Consider the following 20,843-nt stretch of genomic DNA (forward strand, 5'->3'; position numbering starts at 1 on the left):
TTTTTGTCTCTAACGTATCCTCCTGATTGCCCCATCAGCGTGCAGAGACTCTTGCCCAGTGGTCACTTAGCTGTGTACCTAATTATAAGAACATTTATATAGTCCCTTACTATTTAAACAAAACTTTCCCTCATATTGTTTTACTTAATCCTTACAACAGCCATGTTCCCTAAGAATAATTATCTCCATTTCATAGGTGAGGGAATTGAAGGTCAGAGAATATAAATGATGTGACTAAGACCAGACAGCAATAAACGACAGTATTTATTCAAATCCATGTTTACTACTCTAAATCCCTTACCCTTTTTTGCATTTTGCTCTGTGGGACACTTGCCATGGTCCTAGCAAAGCCCTTGCCCCTAGGCCTCCAGTAGAGGAAAGCACGGTCAAGAATACAGGCAGGCTGATGGACTTCAACTTCTGTCGCCACAAAGATGTAAGGCTAGGATGCCTTTGGGAAAGAGCAGGCCAGCAGAGTATAAATCAGAAACAAATTAATTCTTGTAGAGCAGCAATTGTCAGTCCAAAAGGCCTTAAGACTGATCTGTGTAAAACCATGGACTATAAAACTTGTTGTTATAGTTACAAACCAAAGGAATGCCTTCACATATACAAAGTATGACAAGAAATGCTGGATCTTACATCTGCAATAATTTACAATCAGTCTACAAGTCCGGTCAGGCTTCAGAAATTGAAAGAGTGCCTGAGAGGTCCTATTGATCTCTGAGCCACCAGGGAAGCCCATTGATCTCCCTAATAGTTTCCAAATAGTTTAGTATTAAGCAGAGACTGAGTGTCAAAGCCTGTGGGAGGTATGAAATGCCCAAGTATTTCTGGACATTTCTGCCATCTTCTGCCAGTCTCCCAGAAGATCTGTTAAACAGAGATTCTTACACATGTGCATACAATCTAAAATCTTCACATTGTAGGCCATTCCTCACTCTTACTATGAAAATGTCCATGGTTTTCAAATTCTATTATCTTTGCTTGAATTTAAAAAAAAATGATACCAGAAAGCACACTCATAACATTCCAACACTTGTCTATCCTGTCTAATCAGACCATCGCCTTCATACCTCTTCTGTCCTGTACACCTTTTCTCTTCTCCATGTCACATCAGGAGAAACTGTGTGTCTGCATGGGTCTGTTTCCTTAGTGAAGATGTTCATGAAATATGGGACTGTCACTGCCTCTGATCTGCAAGAGCCCAGGTCTCTCCCTTCTTCCTTCTGTCTTCCCCCTTCTCCTGTTATTTCATCTAAGACTGGGATTAGTGTCTTTTACTTAGTCCACCAGGATAACAGCATGGGCTAATGGATCGACTACTTGGAAGTTCCTCAGTGTGGGCTTATCTCATTCCTCCCCTCTTCCTGTATAACCTTGGGCAAGACATTCAGCCTCTAAGTGGCTATTCCTTAACTGAAAGATGATTTAAGAGTTGTTGCGAAGATAAAATGGGACAGTGTATGTGAAGTCTCTGCCCAGATTCAGCATATAGTCTTCAATAAATGGCAGCCTCCTCCCATCTCTGCCTGGTTCCTCTGCTTTCATATACAATATGCCTTGGATTATTTTTATAGGGAAAAATAATAAACAGAGGTCACCTTGGGACTGGATCAAATTATTTCAGGAATCTATGGTCTGGAAAAGGCGACCTGGGTCCTCTTTAGCATGATTTTGTCCCAGAGCTCTCCTTAGGATTTGGTGTGAGAGTCCTGGTAAATCTAATCTTCAAATCCCACTGTGAGATGTTTAAATCTAGGATGAGAAAGACTATGTAGGATATTGGGTACTGGAGAAGCAGAAAGGGAGCAACTAAAAATTTTAAAAGTCCTTAAAAAGAATATGTGTCAACTCTGAGTCACGGAAGAGCCAACTTTTTTTCCCCGAGATTTTCTTTGTATTTATTTTTGGCTGCACTGGGTCTTTGTTGCTGTATGTGGGCTTTCTCTAGTTGCAGAGAGCAGGGTCTGTTCTCTAGTTTGGGTGCCCAGGCTTCTCACTGCAGCGGCTTCTTTTGTTGCAGAGCATGGGCTCTAGGTGCGTGGGTTTTAGTAGGCGTGGTGCATGGACTCAGTAGTTATGGCTTGCGGGGCTTAGCTGCTCTGTGGTATGTGAGAATCTTCCTGGACCAGGAATCAAACCCATGTACCTTGCATTGGCAGGCAGATTCTTAACCACCAGACAACCATGGAAGCCCTGTGGGAAGAGCCAACTTTACAGACAGTAAGTAAAGCAAGCAAGTTCCTTCTCCCATATTTAGAAATTTCACAGATTTCTATTTTCATTGCATGAGTATTTCCTGTTTACAGGTTTCCTCTGGTCCAAGGCAGATCTCTACTGTTGTCTTCCTCTTCCCAGGCAGCATCCCTTACTCAATTTCTTTCCTTCCTCTAAAAGCAAAGGTTTTTACATTGCTTATTATAGGGTTAGAAAAGCAGAGACATTAATTGCCAACAAAGGTCTATCTAGTCAAAGCTGTGGTTTTTCCAGTTGTCATGTATGGATGTGAGAGTTGGACCATAAAGAAAGCTGAGTGCTGAAGAATTGATGTTTTTAAACCACAGTGTTGGAGAAGACTCTTGAGAGTCCTTTGGACTACAAGGAGATCAAACCAGTCCATGCTAAAAGAAATCAGTCCTGAATATTCATTGGAAGGACCCATGTTGAAGATGAAGCTCCAATACTTTGGCCATCTGATGGGAAGAGCCAACTCATTAGAAAAGACCGTGATGCTGGGACTGATTGAAGGCAGGAGGACTAGGGGACAACAGAGAATGAGATGGTTGGATGGCATCACCAACTCGATGGACATAAGACTGAGCAAGCTCCGGGAGTTAGTCATGGACAGGGAAACCTGGAGTGCTACAGTCCGTGGGGTCGCAAAGAGTCAGACACAACTGAACAACTGAACTGAACTGAACTGATAGGGTTAAAAGAATATTTAGCAAGACAATCTTCCTATTGTACATTGGAAGAGGAAATTAAAAATAAAATAAATCAAAACACCTTCTGAGCTGGGGAACAAGGAGTGGTGGTGAGGAATCAAGCTGGCATGGTCTCCTGAGGCACTCTGTTCACTCATGATCAAGCTCAGGAAATGAGACAATGAAACTTGGACTTTGCAGGACATCAGAGGGATAACGTGCCTCTCTTGCCAAGTAGGACTTGGGGAAAGTGGCAAGTTTCCAGAGCCATCATCAGTCCTACCCTTTCGTGTGATAAAGCAGAGAGGCTTGAAGAGATTTTAGAGTGGAGTGGGAGGGGTGTTGAGGGTGACCGGGAGTGCTGCATCCCAAGAGCCCTTGGTGTTATGATGAGAAGACATTGCTTCAGAAAGTTTTGTGGATCATACAACTGAGCATCAACTGGGGATGTAGGATTCTCAGAAGATGCCAGCATGGAAGCCCACATAGGAGACCCAGGTGGATGCACATCTCAGGAGGAATCAGCATGGTCAGGCACCCCTAACTAGACAGCCACCCTGAACTATAATGCTGCCTAACAACTCTGAACTTGGGTCTCATGCTCAGGAGTAGGAGAGGAATGGGAACATGAATTCAGTACATTAAAAAAAAATCAGCTTTATTGAGATATATAATTTATATTAAATAAAACTTATTGTAAGTATACATTTGATGAGTTTTTCCAAATACGGACAGGGTGTGATCACTGCCATGTACATTCCCATTGCTCTAAGAATTCCCTTTGTGCCCTTTACAGTCACTGCCCTTCCCTTCCTGTCCCCTCCATCTCAGTACCTGGAAACCACCAGTAGTTCTGCCTTTTCTAGAATCTCACGTGTGTAGAATCCTATATGTTTCTGGCTTCTGCTGCTGCTGCTGCTAAGTCGCTTCAGTCGTGTGCAGCGCCAGAGATGGCAGCCCACCTCCCCCGTCCCTGGGATTCTCCAGGCAAGAACACTGGAGTGGGTTGCCATTTCCTTCTCCAATGCATGAAGGTGAAAGTGAAAGTGAAGTCGCCCAGTCATGTCCGACTCTTAGCGACCCCATGGTCTGCAGCCCACCAGGCTCCTCCGTCCATGGGATTTTCCAGGCAAGAGTACTGGAGTGCGGTGCCATCGCCTTCTCCATTTCTGGCTTCTATAATTTAGCATAAGGTTTTTAAAGCTCATATACATTGCTATGGATATCAATATTTCATTTATTGCTTAATGATACTCCATTGTATAAATACACCATGATTTATTTGCCATTCTCCATTTGATAGATGCTTATTTCTCTTTCCTGGCTATTATGAATTCAGTTGCTATGAATATTTAAGTACAAGTCTTCATGTGAATGTATATTTTGGGTAAACACCTAGGAATGGAATTTCTGGGTCAAATGGTAAATTATGTTTAATTCTATAAGAAAGAGTCTAATGGTTTTCCAAGTTGGCTGTACCATTTTATACTCCTACGAGCAATGTATGAGGGTTCCCACTGCTCTACATCCTTGTCAATACTTGGTATTGGCAGTATTTTTAGTTTTAGCCATTTTGGTAGGTTTGAATAGTATCTAATAATTTTGTGGTTCAATTTGCATTTCCATAATGACTAATTATTTTGAGCATTCTTTTGTGGGCTTAGTTGCCATTTATATATCTTCTTAGTTTACATGTATGTTCAATTTGTTTTTTGCCCATTTAAAATAGTTTTTCTTATCATTGTAAAAATTCTTTGCATATTCTGGATACAGTGCTTTTTTAATTTTATTTTTAATTGGAGGGTTGGATACAAGTTGCTTATTAATGTCTTATAAATACTCTCAATCTTTCCTAGTCTCTTCATTCTGAAAAGCAAAACTTCTGAATTTTGAAGAAATCCAATTTATAATTTTTCCTTTTTTAATTCATGCTTTTTGTATCTTAAGAACTCTTTGCCAAACTCAAGGTCATAAGATTTTCCCTATGTTTTCTTCTAGAACTTTTAGAGTTTAGCTCTTCTATTTGCAACTTTTAACTATTTCAAAGTTTTGTGTCTGCTCTGATGTAAAGGTTAATGTTCTTTTGGAGGAGGGATGGAGAGGCATATGGATATTTAATGTTTCAGCACATTTGTTGGGAAAAGTATCCTCTTCCCATTGTTGTATTATAATTATAGGAGTACCTTCCTCAAAAATTAACTAACCAGATATTTTTAGGTTTATTTCTATAGTCTCTATTCTGTCCCATTGATTTAAATGTCTCTCCTTACAGTCATACAACATTTTATTGATTATTGCAGTTTTAAAATAAGTCTTAAAATTAAGTAGGATGAGTCCTCAAACTTAGCTCTTTTTTCAAAATTGTTGTGGCTATACTTGGCATTTTACATTTCCATTTCCATTTTAGAAGTAACTTGTCAATTTCTATTTTTAAAATAGAATTTAAAATAGAAGCCAGCTAAAATCTTTGACTGAACAATGAATCAATAATTAGTGTGAGTGATATGCCACCTTGAGTCTTATTTTCCTTGAATATGGTATTTCACTCCACTTACTTAGATCTTCATTTTCTCTCAGCAGTGCTTTATGGTTTTCAGAAAATAGGTCTTGTATGCTGCTGCTAAGTCGCTTCAGTCATGTCCGACTCTATGCGACCCCATAGACGGCAGCCCACCAGGCTCCCCGATGCCCCGACCCGTTCCTGGGATTCTCCAGGCAAGAACACTGGAGTGGGTTGCCATTTCCTTCTCCAATGTGTGAAAGTGAAGTCTCACAATCGTGTCCGACTCTGTTTCATTAAATTTATCCCTAAGTATTTCACAGTTTGTATTTTATTATAAATGGCATTGTCTTTAAATTTCAATTTCCAAATGCCATTTTTAGCCCTTAGAAATAGAATTAATTTTTTTGTATTGACCCTGTTTCTTGTAAACTTTTTAATTAATTCAGTTAGCTTTGTATAATAGTCCTTTGAATTTTCTACTTAGATGGTCATGTCTACAAGTAGACGATTTTACTTCTTTCTGTCTTGTAACATTTAGAGCCTCCAGAACAATCAAGTGGTGAGAGCGCACAACTGTGCCTTGTTTGAGATCTTAAAAGGAAAAAGCATCCAGTCTTTTACGGTTAGGTATGGTACTGAGTGTGTGTTTTTCATGAATACCTATATTAGGTGGAGGAAATTCCTTCACTTCCAAGTTTGTGGAGGGTTTTTAATCAGGACTAGGTATTGAATTTTGCTAAATGTTTTTTTTTTTTTAATCCATTAAGATGATCATATTTTCCAACATGATGCTGGAACAACTGATCTTTAACATCCTTATGTAAAAAAATGTTCCTCACCTCACACTCTAATTTATAAAAACTAACTTGAAATAAGGCATAGGCCTAAATGTAAAATCTAAAAGTAAAAAAGCTTCCAAAAGGAAATGTAGAGGAAAATCTTTGCAACCTTGATTTGGAGAAAGTTTTGGGGTTTTTTTTGTTTTATTTTATTTTATATTTTTTTGTTTTTAGATGGGTGAGTTTTACTTTGTGTGAATTATACCTCAATAAACTTGACTTTCGGAGAAGGCAATGGCACCCCACTCCAGTACTCTTGCCTGGAAAATCCCATGGATGGAGGAGCCTGGTGGGCTGCAGTCCATGGGGTCGCTAAGAGTCAGACACGACTGAGCGACTTCACTTTCACTTTTCACTTGCATGCATTAGAGAAGGAAATGGCAGCCCACTTCAGTGTTCTTGCCTGGAGAATCCCAGGGACAGGGGAGCCTGGTGGGCTGCCGTCTATGGGGTAGCACAGAGTGGGACACGACTGAAGTGACTTAGCAGCAGCAAATTTGACTTTAAAATAAACCAAAGCAAACAAAAAGATCTAAACATACACAGAATACTGAAATGTAAACTATTATAACAAAAGGAAAATAATAAAAAATAACCAAAAATAAAAAATAGGTTCTCCACAAAGGAAATAAATTAGACAAATAGAAGACTTCTCATTAGCAAAAACTGTACTTCTCCAGCGTACTGAGAGACAGTGCTTGTGTGCATGTCACTGAGTCGTGTCTGGCTCTTTCTGACCCCATGGACTATAGCCTACCAGCCTCCTCTGTCCATGGAATTTTCCAGGCAAGAATACTGGAGTGAGTTGCCTTTTCCTACTCCACTCCAGGGAATCTTCCCGATTCAGGGACAGAACCTGTGTCTCTGCGTCTCCTCCTGGCAGGCAGATTCTTTACCACTGAAGACACCTGACAAGCCCACTAAGAGACAGTGTATGTCAACTAAGTTATTACTTAAGAGTGAGGGTAAAATAAAAACACTTCATAGTCTGAAGAAATTACTCAGAGACTCTCAAACAAAAATAAATCTAGAAGGAAAGAGATGAGCAAATAAATTGGTAAACTTTGCTAAATTTAAATAAGCTTTAAATATAAACAGCAGTAATAATAACTACTTGCTTGGCTTTAAAAACAAGGTGGAACTAAAAAGCACAAGACAATAAATGACATGAAAGATGGAAGGGAAAAGACTTATGTTAGAGAATTCTATTATTTGAGATGAAGATAGAGATACTGACTGATTAGACATTTGCTAAAGTATGTGAAAAATTTAAGGATAATGATTAGAAGAAAATAGCCTTTCAAATTACTATAGAGGCAAAAGGTGAACAAAGAAAAACATTTAAACTAAAGACGTGAATGAAGAAAAGCAGGAAAAGCAAGAACACAAAAAAGGCACAAAAAGGCAAGGTTAATAGAAAACACAAAAGAAGATGGTAAGAATAAGTATAAACGTAAAAGTAATTACAAAAAAGTAGGTAGATCCAATTTACATGTTGATACAGGTTCTTGAATTAGATTTAAAATATCTGTCTATATTCTGTTTATGAGACAAGTCCCAAATATAATGTCACAGGTTTGAAATAAAAGGATGAAAATATTATTATTAGATTAAAATATGCATCAAGATAGAATGCAATACTAGAGATAATGAAGGATATTATTTAATGAAAAAAATGTTATCAAGAAGTAATATTAATCCTGACCCTGTACACAACTAACAGTATTGCCTCAAAATATGTAAAATGTAAATGGAATTTCTACTCAAAGTATGTGTTAATGGTTGCAACACTATTGATGCTTTGTAGAAGTGCAATGAAGAGTTAGCACATACAAGAACTCTAGCCTAAAGCGAGCTTTTAAAGTTTTTCTCTTAGAAATTAACTTTCTATTTGCAATAAATATTATCTTAGACACACACACACATATTGCTTTAATGTATACCCTGGGAATCTTCTTCAGATATTTGTAAACTAGATGATTTCTCAAGGTGTTCAATGTGAGAGAAATTTGACTACAATAAGTAATAAGCTTTTTCCAGTACATCATCTGCATGGAAACAAATAACCTGGGATTTCAAATGGGATAACCTACATATTCATTAACTACTTCTTAGTATTATAGTTGTTACTCTAGATTATTGAGTTTATTAAGATTTTGTAAGAAGAACAGAAGTTGTAAGATATATTTATTTCAAAAGTTTATAATTAAGTTAGCAAATTCCTAGGGCACCCCTCACTTAAAGTGAATTCCAGAATCCTTTCTGTAGATTACATTTTTTTTTTTTCTGAAAAGTCTCCAATGCCCTCTGCTGTTCATTTATTGAATTTTTTGTTGAAGTATCAGATGGTAAAGGGAGAAGGAAATGGCAACCCACTCCAGTATTCTTGCTTGGAGAATCCAGTGGACAGGGGAGCCTGGTGGGCTGCTGTCCATAGAGTTGCACAGAGTTGGACATGACTGAAGCGACTTAGCATGCATGCATGCATGCATGCATTGGAGAAGGAAATGGCAACCCACTCCAGTATTCTTGCCTGGAGAATTCCATAGACAGAGGAGCCTGGTGGGCTGCCATCTATGGGGTTGCACAGAGTCAGACACGACTGAAGCCACTTAGCAACAGCAGCAGCAGCAGATGATAAAGAATCTGCCTGCAATGCAGGAGACCTGGGTTCAATCCCTGGGTCAGGAAGATCCCCTGGAGAAAGGAATGGCCACTCCAGCATTCTTGCCTGGAGAATTCCATAGACAGAGGAGCCTGGAGAGCTGCAGTTCACAGGGTTGCAAAGAGTCAGACATGACTGAGCGACTAACGCTTATAGCTGATAATGTGTTAATTACTCCTGTACAGCAAAGTGATTCAGTTATACATCTATATATATATACATTATTGATACATATATTCTTTTCCATTATGATTTATCATAGGATACTGAATATAGTTCTCTGTGTTTTACAATAGGATCTTGTTATTTACCCATTCTTATATAAAAGCTTACATCTGTTAACCCCAACCTCCCACTCCATCGCTCCCTCTTGGCAACTACCAGTCTGTTCTCTGTGTCTGTGATTCTGTTTCTGTTTCATTGATAGTTTCATTTGTGTCATATTTTAGATTCTACATATAAGTGAAATCGTATGGTATTTGTCTTTCTGTATTTGACTTACTTCGCTTAGTATGATAATTTCTAGCTGCATTCATGTTGCTGCAAATGCCATCTTTTCATTCTTTTTTATGGCTGAGTAGGGTTCCTCTGTTTATATGTACATCTTCTTTATCCATTCATTTATTGATAGACATTTAGGGTTGTTTCCATGTCCTGGCTATCATGAATAGTGCTGCTCTGAACATAGGGGTGAATGTATCTGTTTGAATTATAGTTTTGTCTGGATATATGTCCAGGAGTGGGGTTGCTGGATCATATGGATAATTCTTTTCTGAGGAACTTCCATACTGTTTTCCACAGGGGCTACACCAATGTACATTCCCACTATCAGTATAGGAGGGTTCCCTTTCCTCCACATCCTCTCCAGCATTTGTTATTTGTAGATTTCTTAATAATGACCATTCTGACTGGTGTGAAGTGGTAACTCATTGTAGTTTTGATTTGTGTTTCTCTAATTATTAGTGATGAGCATCTTCTCATGTGCCTATTGCCCATCTGTATTTCTTCTTTGGAGAAATTTCTGTTTAGGTCTTCTGCCCAGTTTTGGATTGGATTATTTTTTGTTGTTGAGTTGTATGAGCTGTTTGTATATTTTGGAAACTAAGTCCTTTATTTGTTTCATTGTTTGCAAATATTTTTGAAACTAAGCCCTTATTGGTTGCATTGTTTGCAAATATTTTCTCCTAGCCTGTAGGTTTTCTTTTTGCTTTTGTGACAGCCTGCTGTGGCTGTCCACATGTGATTTTTGTGACTGATATCACTCAGAGCATCTGTAAGATGGAAGACAAGTGCTGATTTCATGCAATATCATCTGTCATTCATAGGGTGTAAGAGTTGTAGAGCTCTGCAACTAATAAAACCTAACTGGCATTTTTTAAATGCTGTAATGAAATTACTTATAATAATACTTATCCTTGTATGTGACCTTAAATTGTGAGTTATTGGATCTTCAAGCACAAATCTTTTAAATTTCTTATTTCTGTAGCACCAGACAACTAAATTTCCCTTTTTTAAAACTTGAGAGAGATCACTTTCTGAATAGATTCAGTCCACAGAACTTAGTGTGAGGACCAATTTCCTATCATCCACAAAAAGCCTTGAATCTTCACAACTTTGCAGCCTGAGAGCCTTGGGGGCTGATGATGGGTTAATTCAGGGAAGGACTATGTAAATCACAGCAGCCGGCTCCTGTGAAGGGGATGGAAGACACAGGGAAGGGATCTCCCGAGCATGATCAGGACCTGGTGTACTTCAGCCAAATACAAAGTTTAAAGAGCCCTAGGTGGACCAGGACTCCCAGCAGCAGGGGCCCCACCCTCCCTGCCCCGACACTTGAAAAGACTCAATGAGAGACTGTCATTCACTTTGCAGAATGTATTGTCCAGTATGGAATGAATTTGTTCCATTAGGCTGTCTGGAGTATGTTAAGTCTTCATCACAGAACGAGGTGTCAAAAATTAACCACTAGGCTAGCTTATGAAACAGCTACTTAAACCACAGCTTTAACTATCAGAATAGTTAAATATAAAGTATCTCAGACAAAATTTCATCATGCTATATTAAATTGTATGCTTACTGAATATTAATTATTAAGTAAAATATTCATAGGCATTTTCAGTTCAGTTCAGTCGCTCAGTCGTGTCCGACTCTCTGCGACCCCATGAATCGCAGCATGCCAGGCCTCCCTGTCCATCACCAACTCCTGGAGTTCACTCAGACTCACATCCATCGAGTCAGTGATGCCATCCAGCCATCTCATCCTCTGTTGTCCCCTTCTCTTCCTGCCCCCAATCCCTCCCAGCATCAGAGTCTTTTCCAATGAGTCAACTCTTCGCATGAGGTGGCCAAAGTACTGGAGTTTCAGCTTTAGCATTGTTCCTTCCAAAGAACACCCAGGGCTGATCTCCTTCAGAATGGACTGGTTGGATCTCCTTGCTGTCCATGGGCATTTAGATGGTAAGAAATCCTCTACCTATTTAATTATTTGAGTCAGTCTTAGGAAACAATACATGCTAAGAAATGCATCTAAATTTTTGTATTATAAATGTAATATATATTCATTATTGAAGACACACACACAAAAAGATAATTTGTCTTATTACTTAGAGATAACCATTGTTATCAAGCTGTGTTTCCCTATAATTGTTTCTATGGAATATATTTTAAAATATAGTTTTATGTTAAAATTCCTGTTATTTTTATTATAGAGCTGAGATCATACACTATACATACAATTTGATATTCTACTCATGTCACTTACATTATTGTGAGATAACAGAACAATATATCTCTATTGGTCTCAGCCTTTGGCTCCCAACAAAGGGCTCCTGAACTCCTGTAATTTCCTGGGTGATAGGAGTGTCTTTTGTTTTAATGAAGTGACTTTGGGTAGACTCCTGGATGAGGTCTGGTCACCAGAAAAAATAAGACATGATTTGAAGCTTGGAATCTACAGCTCTGCCCCCAAGTTTCTTGAGAAGGAAGGACTGAAAATGGAGTTGATAAGCCTATGTGATGCAGCTTCCATAACAATCAGACTGTATGCAGTTTGGAGAGCTTCCAGACTGGTAAACACATCCACACCAGGAGAGGAACACATTCTGACTCCAGGGGGATAGAGGCTCCTGCGGTCCAGACCCTCCCAGGCCTTACCCTCTGTGTTTCTTCATCTGACCGTTCATCTGTATCCTTTACTAATCCTTTAGTAAAGTGGTAAATTCAAGTATTTTCCCGATTTCTGTGAGCCACGCTAGCAAATAAATTGAATCTGAGAGGCTTGTGGGAATCTCCATTTTCTAGCCAAATGGGATAGAAGTTGTGGCTAACCCGAGGACCTCCTGCTTGTCATCGGCATCTGAGGTGGGTGGGAACAGTTTTGTGGAATTGAACCCCTGACCTATGGGATCTAACGTTAGTGTCAGAATCGAGTTGAATTGTAGGACATCCAGCTGGTGTCACAGAAATTGCTTTTTGTTGAGGGGAAAACCTCCACACACTGGATGACTGGAAGTGTCAGAAGGAAAGTTATGTGACTGTGGTAGTTGCGGGTATAGTTCTTCCATACAAAGAAGGAGAACTATAGGTTTTTCTTTATGTTGTAGAAGATTTCACATATAATTGAACAGTCTTCAAAATATAATTTTAAAGTTATTGCATAATATTTCAGATGTTCACAAATTATGTAACACCCTCCTATTTTTGGACATTTAGGTTGCTTCAGTTCTTTATTATCATAAGTAATCCTGTAAAAAAATTCCTTGAACATAAGTTTTTGTGAATATCCCTAATTTCATGTTTACATTAAGTTCCAAAAAGTACAATTTCTAGGTCATGGATACACACATTTTTAATGTGCTTAGAGAAGGCAATGGCACCCCACTCCAGTACTCTTGCCTGGAAAATCCCATGGACAGAGGACCTGGTAGGCTGCAGTCCGTAGGGTCGCTAAGAGTTGGACACGACCGAGCGACTTCACTTTCACTTTTCACTTTCATGAATTGGAGAAGGAAATGGCAACCCACTCTAGTATTCTTGCCTAGAGAATCCCAGAGACGGGGGAGTCTGATGGGCTGCCATCTATGGGGTTGCACAGAGTCAGACACGACTGAAGTGACTTAGCAGCAGCAGCAGCACCATGCATATTGCTAAACTGAACTCTGAAAGTTTTAAGAACATATTCCTACCAGCACTGCATGTTCATGACTGCAGGAATGGCTTTTACAAAACTGACTGTGCAAAAATATTTCACAAGTAAACTCTAAATATGGGGGGAAGTTATATATGACTTTCTATTCATTTCATAAATAATTTTTTTTTCTCCAAAGGTGTCAGGAAGATAGAAGGACGTTTTAGTAGAGTGGTGAGAGGGTCAGACCTTCTAATTGTTTCTTAATCTTTCAAAACTTGTTTCTTCATCAATAATGTAAGCATAATAATACTTGCCCTGCTAAACACAGAGTGTTTTGTGAGGATACCATGAGATGATACATGTGAACATGCTCTGAAAAGTATAATGTCATAAAGGTGGAAGGTGATACTTTTACTGGTTATTTTTGATATGTGGACAGACTTGCTACATGACATCAGACTTATAAAAGTATCACTAACTTTTTAATATCTTATGTTAACCTTAATATACATAATCTCCATTTTAAAGCTCAGATGATCCAAAAAGTAACGGTTTTGGTCCGTTTTATCTTATTTATTTGAAAATAGTAAATATGGATGTGAGAGTTGGACTGTGAAGAAAGCTAAGCGCCAAAGAATTGATGCTTTTGAACTGTGGTGTTGGAGAAGACTCTTGAGAGTCCCTTGGACTGCAAGGAGATCCAACCAGTCCAACGTAAAGGAGATCAGTCCTGGGTGTTCATTGGAAGGACTGATGTTGAAGCTGAAGCTGCAATATTTTGGCCACCTAATGCGAAGAACTGACTCATTTGAAAATACCCTGATGCTGGAAAAGATAGAAGGCAGGAGGAGAAGGGGATGACAGAGGATGAGATGGTTGGATGGCATTACCGACTCAATGGACATGAGTTTGAGTAAATTCAGGGAGTTGGTCATGGACGGGGAGGCCTGGTGTGCTGCAGTCCATGGGGTTGCAAAGAATCAGACATGACTGAGCGACTGAACTGAACTGAACAGCTAAGTTGAATGCATTCTCAAGATGCTTAAACCAATGCCTTTCCCAAAGTTATTCCTGTGGGATTTTATTAAAAAGACAGCTTGAAGATCAGTTTGAATAATTATGATGAAATGAAACACAAAGCCAAGGACAGAAGTAATATGCAGTGGGAACTTGATGAACCTAAGAGCTTGCACCTCTCATGAGTGAACCTTTATAAGGAGGGGGATGGACTAGGACAGAAAGGAGGAAAGGATAACTTAAGGAAAACACGGAATCTTTAAACAGGTAATGGCTTGCAAAGAACTCCTTGACTTGGGCCCCTGAGGACTTTAGCTCAGTTCATTAGGATTTTTTAGGTATAAAATAAAAATAGTATAAACTGCAACTTGACAGCCTGTGCACCGGTGTTTACATCCATTATCTCATTTGATCCCTAAAATTAAAATAAAAAAACAAAAACACAACCTTTGAGGCAAGACAAAGAAGGTATTATTGACCTAATTTTAAGAGCAAGCAGTTTAAACTCAGATACATTCAATGACTGGCCTGAGATCTTTTAGAGTCTGAAAGGAGACAGGACGCTAATGCTATTCTTATATTTTGCTCTCGGAGAGGGAGTTTCCTTTGACAGCACTAATGAGTCTTTAACCTCTTGCAGAGGTATTCTCCGTCCCAGGGTAACCCGCACTAATTTAATGACGCTTGGAGCTAACCACTCACTGAGGGTACTCCTATTTTAAATCACGTTCTCACCTTTAAAAGCGCAGTTTCTTAGCTCTACTCTTCGTCCTGATTCTTATTTAGGCTCCTATTTTTTCTCAGAGGATCTTCCTCCGTCTCACTCCAAAGCTCCACCCGCTTCGGAGAAGTCGCGTCCTCGGTATCCAAGGAAACCAACCAGCCTGGCCCATCTTTTGCTTTCCTCGCTTTCCATTGGCCAGTGGGGTGTGGATATTCCGCCGCCGCCCTCCCCCCCCCCACCCCTGCCCCGCCGCGTCCCTCCAATGGCTAATGGGCTTGAGGGGAAAGCGCAGGCCTTCCGAGTTCCGTCCAACACCTGCCGTAACTACCCTTAGCATCCTGTGCATTGCCTTCTGGGAAATGTAGTTTCTCAGTTTGTCTGAGCCATTCAACATCTGACCACCATTGGAACTACCTATCCCACCGGCCTTTGCGAAAGGGGCGGGAGTAGGCGAGGGGTTCTGGTCAGGATGGATACTTAGAATTTTAAAATTCCAATTTACCGCCCAGACCCTTGTCGCTGACGTTTACATTGCTGAACGAAGTGAGCGGTCTTGCTGTTGCTTCAGCAAACCCTCTTATCAAGCGTCTGTCTCCCTTTTGGCTTGGTCAGCACAGCGGCAAGCCGACTGGACGTGGGGAGACTAACCTGAGGCTGAAGTAATCTGGGGGAGAAAGAGGGGCACGCCATGTTCCCCTTCTCGGGAGGGGGGCTGGGCTGCCTCCGGCTCTGTCTGCTCAGAGTGTGGGCCGGCGAGGCCACCGGGCGCTGGGCCTGTGGGACATGTCAGTCCCGGCTGTACGGCTCAGGTGGGTCCCAGCCCGAGGTCTCTAGGTCTGACCCTGCGCGCGGGACTCTGAAGGAGTGGGCGCTGTTGGTGAGCCCTTTCGGCCGGCTGCGGGCGCGGCTCCCATGCCACCTGACTGTGAGGCCCCTGGACCCCCTCAGCTACCCAGACGGCGACCGCGTGCTGGTCACAGTGAGCGGAGTGGAGGGCGGGGCGCGGGCCCTGGCCGGCCTGCAGGTAAACTACGACGAGGCGCAGAAGGAGGTGACCATCGTGGCTGATGTCATCGACCCCCAGGCGTCCGTGGAAGTGAACGCGCCCCTGAAGTTTGGCAAGTGATTGTAAAACGGGTTTGGGTCCCGGGGCACACCCTGTGAACTTCTGAAATTAGGCCGACGTGCATTTTTAATTTGTCCCTTTGGATCTGACTTTTCAACGTAATTTACTCTTGACCCCTTCAGAAGCTGTCTTTTTTTTTTTTTCTGTTCTACTTTGGGTTTCTGAGTAGCAGTAAGGAATTAAGTTTTCAGTTATAACAATTTTATAAATCTAGTAGAAACATGATTTGGAATAACCTAAGAGAGAAGGCAATGGCAACCCACTCCAGTACTCTTGCCTGGAGAATCCCATGGACAGAGAAGCCTGGAGGGCTACCATCTACAGTGTGGCAAAGAACTGGACATGACTGAAGCAACACAGCACAGCACAAGTTTCATATACTGAGTATTTGTTATGGGTGAACAAGTAGAGGAGATCCATGCCCTCATGAAACTTAATTTCCAGTGGGATAGATTAAAAAAGTATGCCTGTTGTCTCTCAGATATAAAGTGGTAGAGCTGAGATTTGAACTGACTGAAGTCTGCTGAACAACTACGCTTTATTGCATCTCAACTATTTTTTTTTAACTAACCTAGATGAGTAATAGAGCCTGATCTCAAAATATAAAAGTCTACAGTGGGGAGGAAGATTTGCTAATTTATTAGATAGTACAAAATAAACCGAATATTGAATTAGAGAAAAGCAAAATTTTATGGCAGTTCAGATAAAAATGAACTACCCAAACTTCATTATTTGTTGATTCCTCTTTTTAGAGCCAGAATCCCATTTCCAGTTTTACTGTTTCCATGTGTGTATTCCACAGGCCCCTCAAATCAACATAGTTCAGTTTTCTTCATACTCAACTCATGTTCCTCCAGTTTGTCTATAACTGTTTCAGTGAAAGAGTGAGAATAGCATTCGGTTCAGTCAGTTCAGTTGCTTAGTTGTGTCCGAATCTTTGCGACTCCATGAATCGCAGCACACCAGGCCTCCCTGTCCATCACCAACTCCCGGAGTTCACTCAGACTCATGTCCATCGAGTCGGTGATGCCATCCAGCTATCTCATCCTCTGTCGTTCCCTTCTCCTCCTGCCCCCAATCCCTCCCAGCATCAGGGTCTTTTCCAGTGAGTCAACTCTTCACATGAGGTGGCCAAAATATTGGAGTTTCAGCTTTAGCATCAGTCCTTCCAATGAACACCCAGGACTGATATCCTTTAGGATGGACTGGTTGGACCTCCTTGCAGTCCAAGGGACTCTCAGGAGTCTTCTCCAACACCACAGTTCAAAAGCATCAATTCTTCAGCGCTCAGCTTTCTTCACAGTCCAACTCTCACATCCATACATGACCACTGGAAAAACCATAGCCTTGACTAGACAGACCTTTGTTGGCAAAGTAATGTCTCTGCTTTTCAATATGCTATCTAGGTTTGTCATAACTTTCCTTCCAAGGAGTAAGCGTCTTTTAATTTCATGGCTGCAGTCACCATCTGCATTGATTTTGGAGCCCCGGAAAATAAAGTCTGCACTGTTTCCACTGTTTCCCCATCTATTCCCCATGAAGTGATGGGGCCGGATGCCATGATCTTCATTTTCTGAATGTTGAGCTTTAAGCCAACTTTTTCACTCTCCTCTTTCACTTTCATCAAGAGGCTTTTGAGTTCCTCTTTACTTTCTGCCATAAGGGTGGTGTCATCTGCGTATCTGAGGTTGTTGATATTTCTCCTGGCAATCTTGATTCCAGCTTGTGCTTCATCCAGCCCAGTGTGTCTCATGACATACTCTGCATATAAATTAAATAAGCAGGGTGACAATATACAGCCTTGACGTACTCCTTTTCCTATTTGGAACAAGTCTGTTGTTCCATGTCCAGTTCTAACTCTTGCTTCCTGACCTGTATACAGATTTCTCAAGAGGTAGGTCAGGTGCTCTGGTATTCCCATTTCTTTCAGAATTTTCCAGTTTATTGTGATCTACACAGTCAAAGGCTTTGGCATAGTCAATAAAGCAGAAATAGATGTTTTTCTGGAACTCTCTTGCTTTTCCATGATCCAGCAGATGTTGGCAATTTGATCTCTGGTTCCTCTGCCTTTTCTAAAACGAGCTTGAACATCAGGAAGTTCACGTATTGCTGAAGCCTGGCTTGGAGAATTTTGAGCATTCTTTACTAGCATGTGAGATGAGTGCAGTTGTGTGGTAGTTTGAGCATTCTTTGGCATTGCCTTTCTTTGGGATTGGAATGAAAACTGACCTTTTCCAGTCCTGTGGCCACTGCTGAGTTTTCCAAACTTGCTGGCATATTGAGTGCAACACTTTCACAGCATCATCTTTCAGGATTTGAAATAGCTCAACTGGAATTCCATCACCTCCACTAGCTTTGTTCATAGTGATGCTTTCTAAGGCCCACTTGACTTCACATTCCAGGATGTCTGGCTCGAGGTAATTGACCACACCATTGTGATTATCTGGGTCGTGAAGCTCTTTTTGTACAGTTCTTCTGTGTATTCTTGCCACCTCTTCTTAATATCTTCTGCTTCCGTTAGGTCCATACCATTTCTGTCCTTTATCGAGCCCATCTTTGCATGAAATGTTCCCTTGGTATCTCTGATTTTCTTGAAGAGATCTCTAGTCTTTCCTATTCTGTTGTTTTCTTCTATCTTTGCATTGATTGCTGAGGAAGGGTTTCTTATCTCTCCTTGCTATTCTTTGGAACTCTGCCTTCAAATGGGAATATCTTTTCCTTTTCTCCTTTGCTTTTCACTTGTCTTCTTTTCACAGCTATTTGTAAGGCCTCCTCAGAAAGCTGTTTTGGTTTTTTGCATTTCTTTTCCATGGGGATGGTCTTGATCCCTCTCGCCTGTACAGTGTCACGAACCTCTGTCCATAGTTCATCAGGCACTCTGTCTATCAGATCTAGTCCCTTAAATCTATTTCTCACTTCCACCACCACTCAATATCTAGGCTTAACTTCTCTACCCACCTGTTGAGGGTAGAGTATATTTAGAATATGTTTTCTTCTCCCTATGCCTATCTAAACTGCCTGAGATCAAGCCTTATGTTATAACTTAATGGCTTATAACTACTTAATGGCTAAAAATTTGCCAGTTACATTTAGCATCCATGTAAATATGGGGTAAAATTGTCTTTTATGTTTTTTATACTAATCCAAATCAAAATATTGCCTTTATAGAGACTGCCATATACACAACTGTAGAAACTGATCTTTATACCATAACTATTCGAATTGCAGTGTTAGGCCCCGGTAGTTTGTGTTTGGGGCAACATTACTTCACTGGTCTGGTTTAAGGGAAATCATCAATATTTGAATTAGGTATTAAGTATTGGTGTTTTAAATTTTTATACAGAGACGTCTAAGGTTACATATTAAGTTGAATTTAAGGTTAAAGTTGGGCTTCCCAGGTAGTGCAGTGGTAAAGAATCTGCCTGCCAGTGCAGGAGATGTAAGAGACTTGGGTTTAATCCCTGGGTGGAGAAGATCCCCAGGAGGAGGAAATGGTGGCCCGCTCCAATAGTCTCGTCTGGAGACTATTCTTCCATAAACAGAGACTTGTCTCTGGAGACTTGTCTATTCTTCCATAGACAGAGAACCTGGTGTCTGCACTACGTGGGGTTGCAAAGAGTCAGAGACGACCCAGCATGTACGCCACACACAAGGTTAAACTTTCAAGTTAAGGATGGCTTATTTTCTAAACTTTTTCCATGTGTATACTGTTATCCACAATTTTGAGGTTTTAATATTATTCAGTACTAAGTTTTTCAGAGTTGTCCTACTCTTTATTACTTCAGATTACCTTGTGATATAGCTGCATGATAATATGAAAGGTTAGAGGTAGGATTTGAAAACCTTAGTCATGATCATGTACACTGACACATTTCTTCTACAGTACGCTTTAAATTTGAGGGAGGTTTGGAAACAAATCTTTGAACTTTAAAAGAGAATAATCTAACTAACTTATCCAGGTCACCATGATGATGTTAAATTGCTGTATTCTTACTCAAATTTGTGTGTGTGTATTTTCTCAGTGGGAAAGAGGCTTCTATAATCTTTCCCAGGTGTGCCTATGAGAATCTGGAATCTTCTACCTCCTTTGCTTACCTCCTATGTTACTTCCTTTCTTTAGTTAGGGGTTTACATTTGTTCCTGCTGTGGTGGAGGTCCCTTACCTTTAGAGAGAGACTACTGACAACTGTGTTCTTTCCAGAATTGTGTAACATTATGAACATGACTGAGGAACTGAATTTCTGCGGGACACTTAAATGCTTTGGAGCCATTAGCCATAGTAACTTGGTTTTTCTTTTTTTCATTTGTAGATTTGAATATCCAGTCATCAGGGTCTGGCTGTGTAAAGGTCCAAAATATTGAGTGTGATAATTGCAAAATTGAAACTGAGCAGGGGACTAGCATCTTACAGTCTGTTAAGGTATATTTATTTTTCTAATTTTGTTTTAATATTATTTTTTAAAACACTTAAAACTGTGAACCATGGTATATAATAAAGGCTGTTATCCTGAACATCATTTACTGAAAATATTGAGTATCATTTATTCATCACTCAGAAATTCCTTGTAAAACTTGTTTTAAAATCAGTTTTGTTATGACACTGTAGAGGTTGTAGCAGCTTTGGAGGTTTTCATCATATTACATTTAGATTTCATTTCAAAGTGTACAGTAAAACTCATAATACATTCTTAGTATTCTTAGATCTTGCCAAGTTTAAGAAATTAAAGAATGATTTTCTTACATTTATTAAGGAGTAAGGAAAAGTCTTTAAGCATTATAAATATGCTTAAAATATTAAGTTAATCAAAATTATAATGTACCAGGTAGCCCATTACTTAAGGATTAAGTAGGTATTTCGCTAAACAACAAAAGCTTCATTTTGTGCTGTAACACTTTTATATTTAATTTTCTTA

The 20,843-nt window shown here is 40.1% G+C and overlaps 2 protein-coding genes across 6 annotated transcripts in view; one reads left to right on the plus strand and one right to left on the minus strand.

The window, feature by feature from the left end:
* CCDC146 (coiled-coil domain containing 146) overlaps positions 1-14,973 on the minus strand; it is a 141,234-nt gene extending 126,261 nt beyond the window's left edge. For 3 of the 5 annotated variants that reach the window (XM_040260762.1, XM_040260759.1, XM_040260760.1), the window contains exon 1: positions 14,816-14,970. The gene's annotated coding sequence lies outside the window, so the exon portion shown is untranslated. Of the gene's footprint in view, positions 1-14,815 lie in introns of all 5 variants that reach the window. The other 2 variants (XM_040260758.1, XM_040260756.1) reach the window with 2 other exon arrangements.
* A 268-nt stretch (positions 14,974-15,241) lies between these two features.
* FAM185A (family with sequence similarity 185 member A) overlaps positions 15,242-20,843 on the plus strand; it is a 71,857-nt gene continuing 66,255 nt past the window's right edge. The window contains exons 1-2 of the mRNA XM_040260765.1: positions 15,242-15,922; positions 20,241-20,350. Of these exons, the coding sequence (XP_040116699.1) occupies positions 15,493-15,922; positions 20,241-20,350 (540 nt within the window). The 5' untranslated portion in view covers positions 15,242-15,492. The remainder of the gene's footprint in view (positions 15,923-20,240; positions 20,351-20,843) is intronic.

Source organism: Oryx dammah, unplaced genomic scaffold (assembly GCF_014754425.2).
Source record: "Oryx dammah isolate SB20612 unplaced genomic scaffold, SCBI_Odam_1.1 HiC_scaffold_18, whole genome shotgun sequence".
NCBI classification, from domain to species: Eukaryota; Metazoa; Chordata; class Mammalia; order Artiodactyla; family Bovidae; genus Oryx; species Oryx dammah.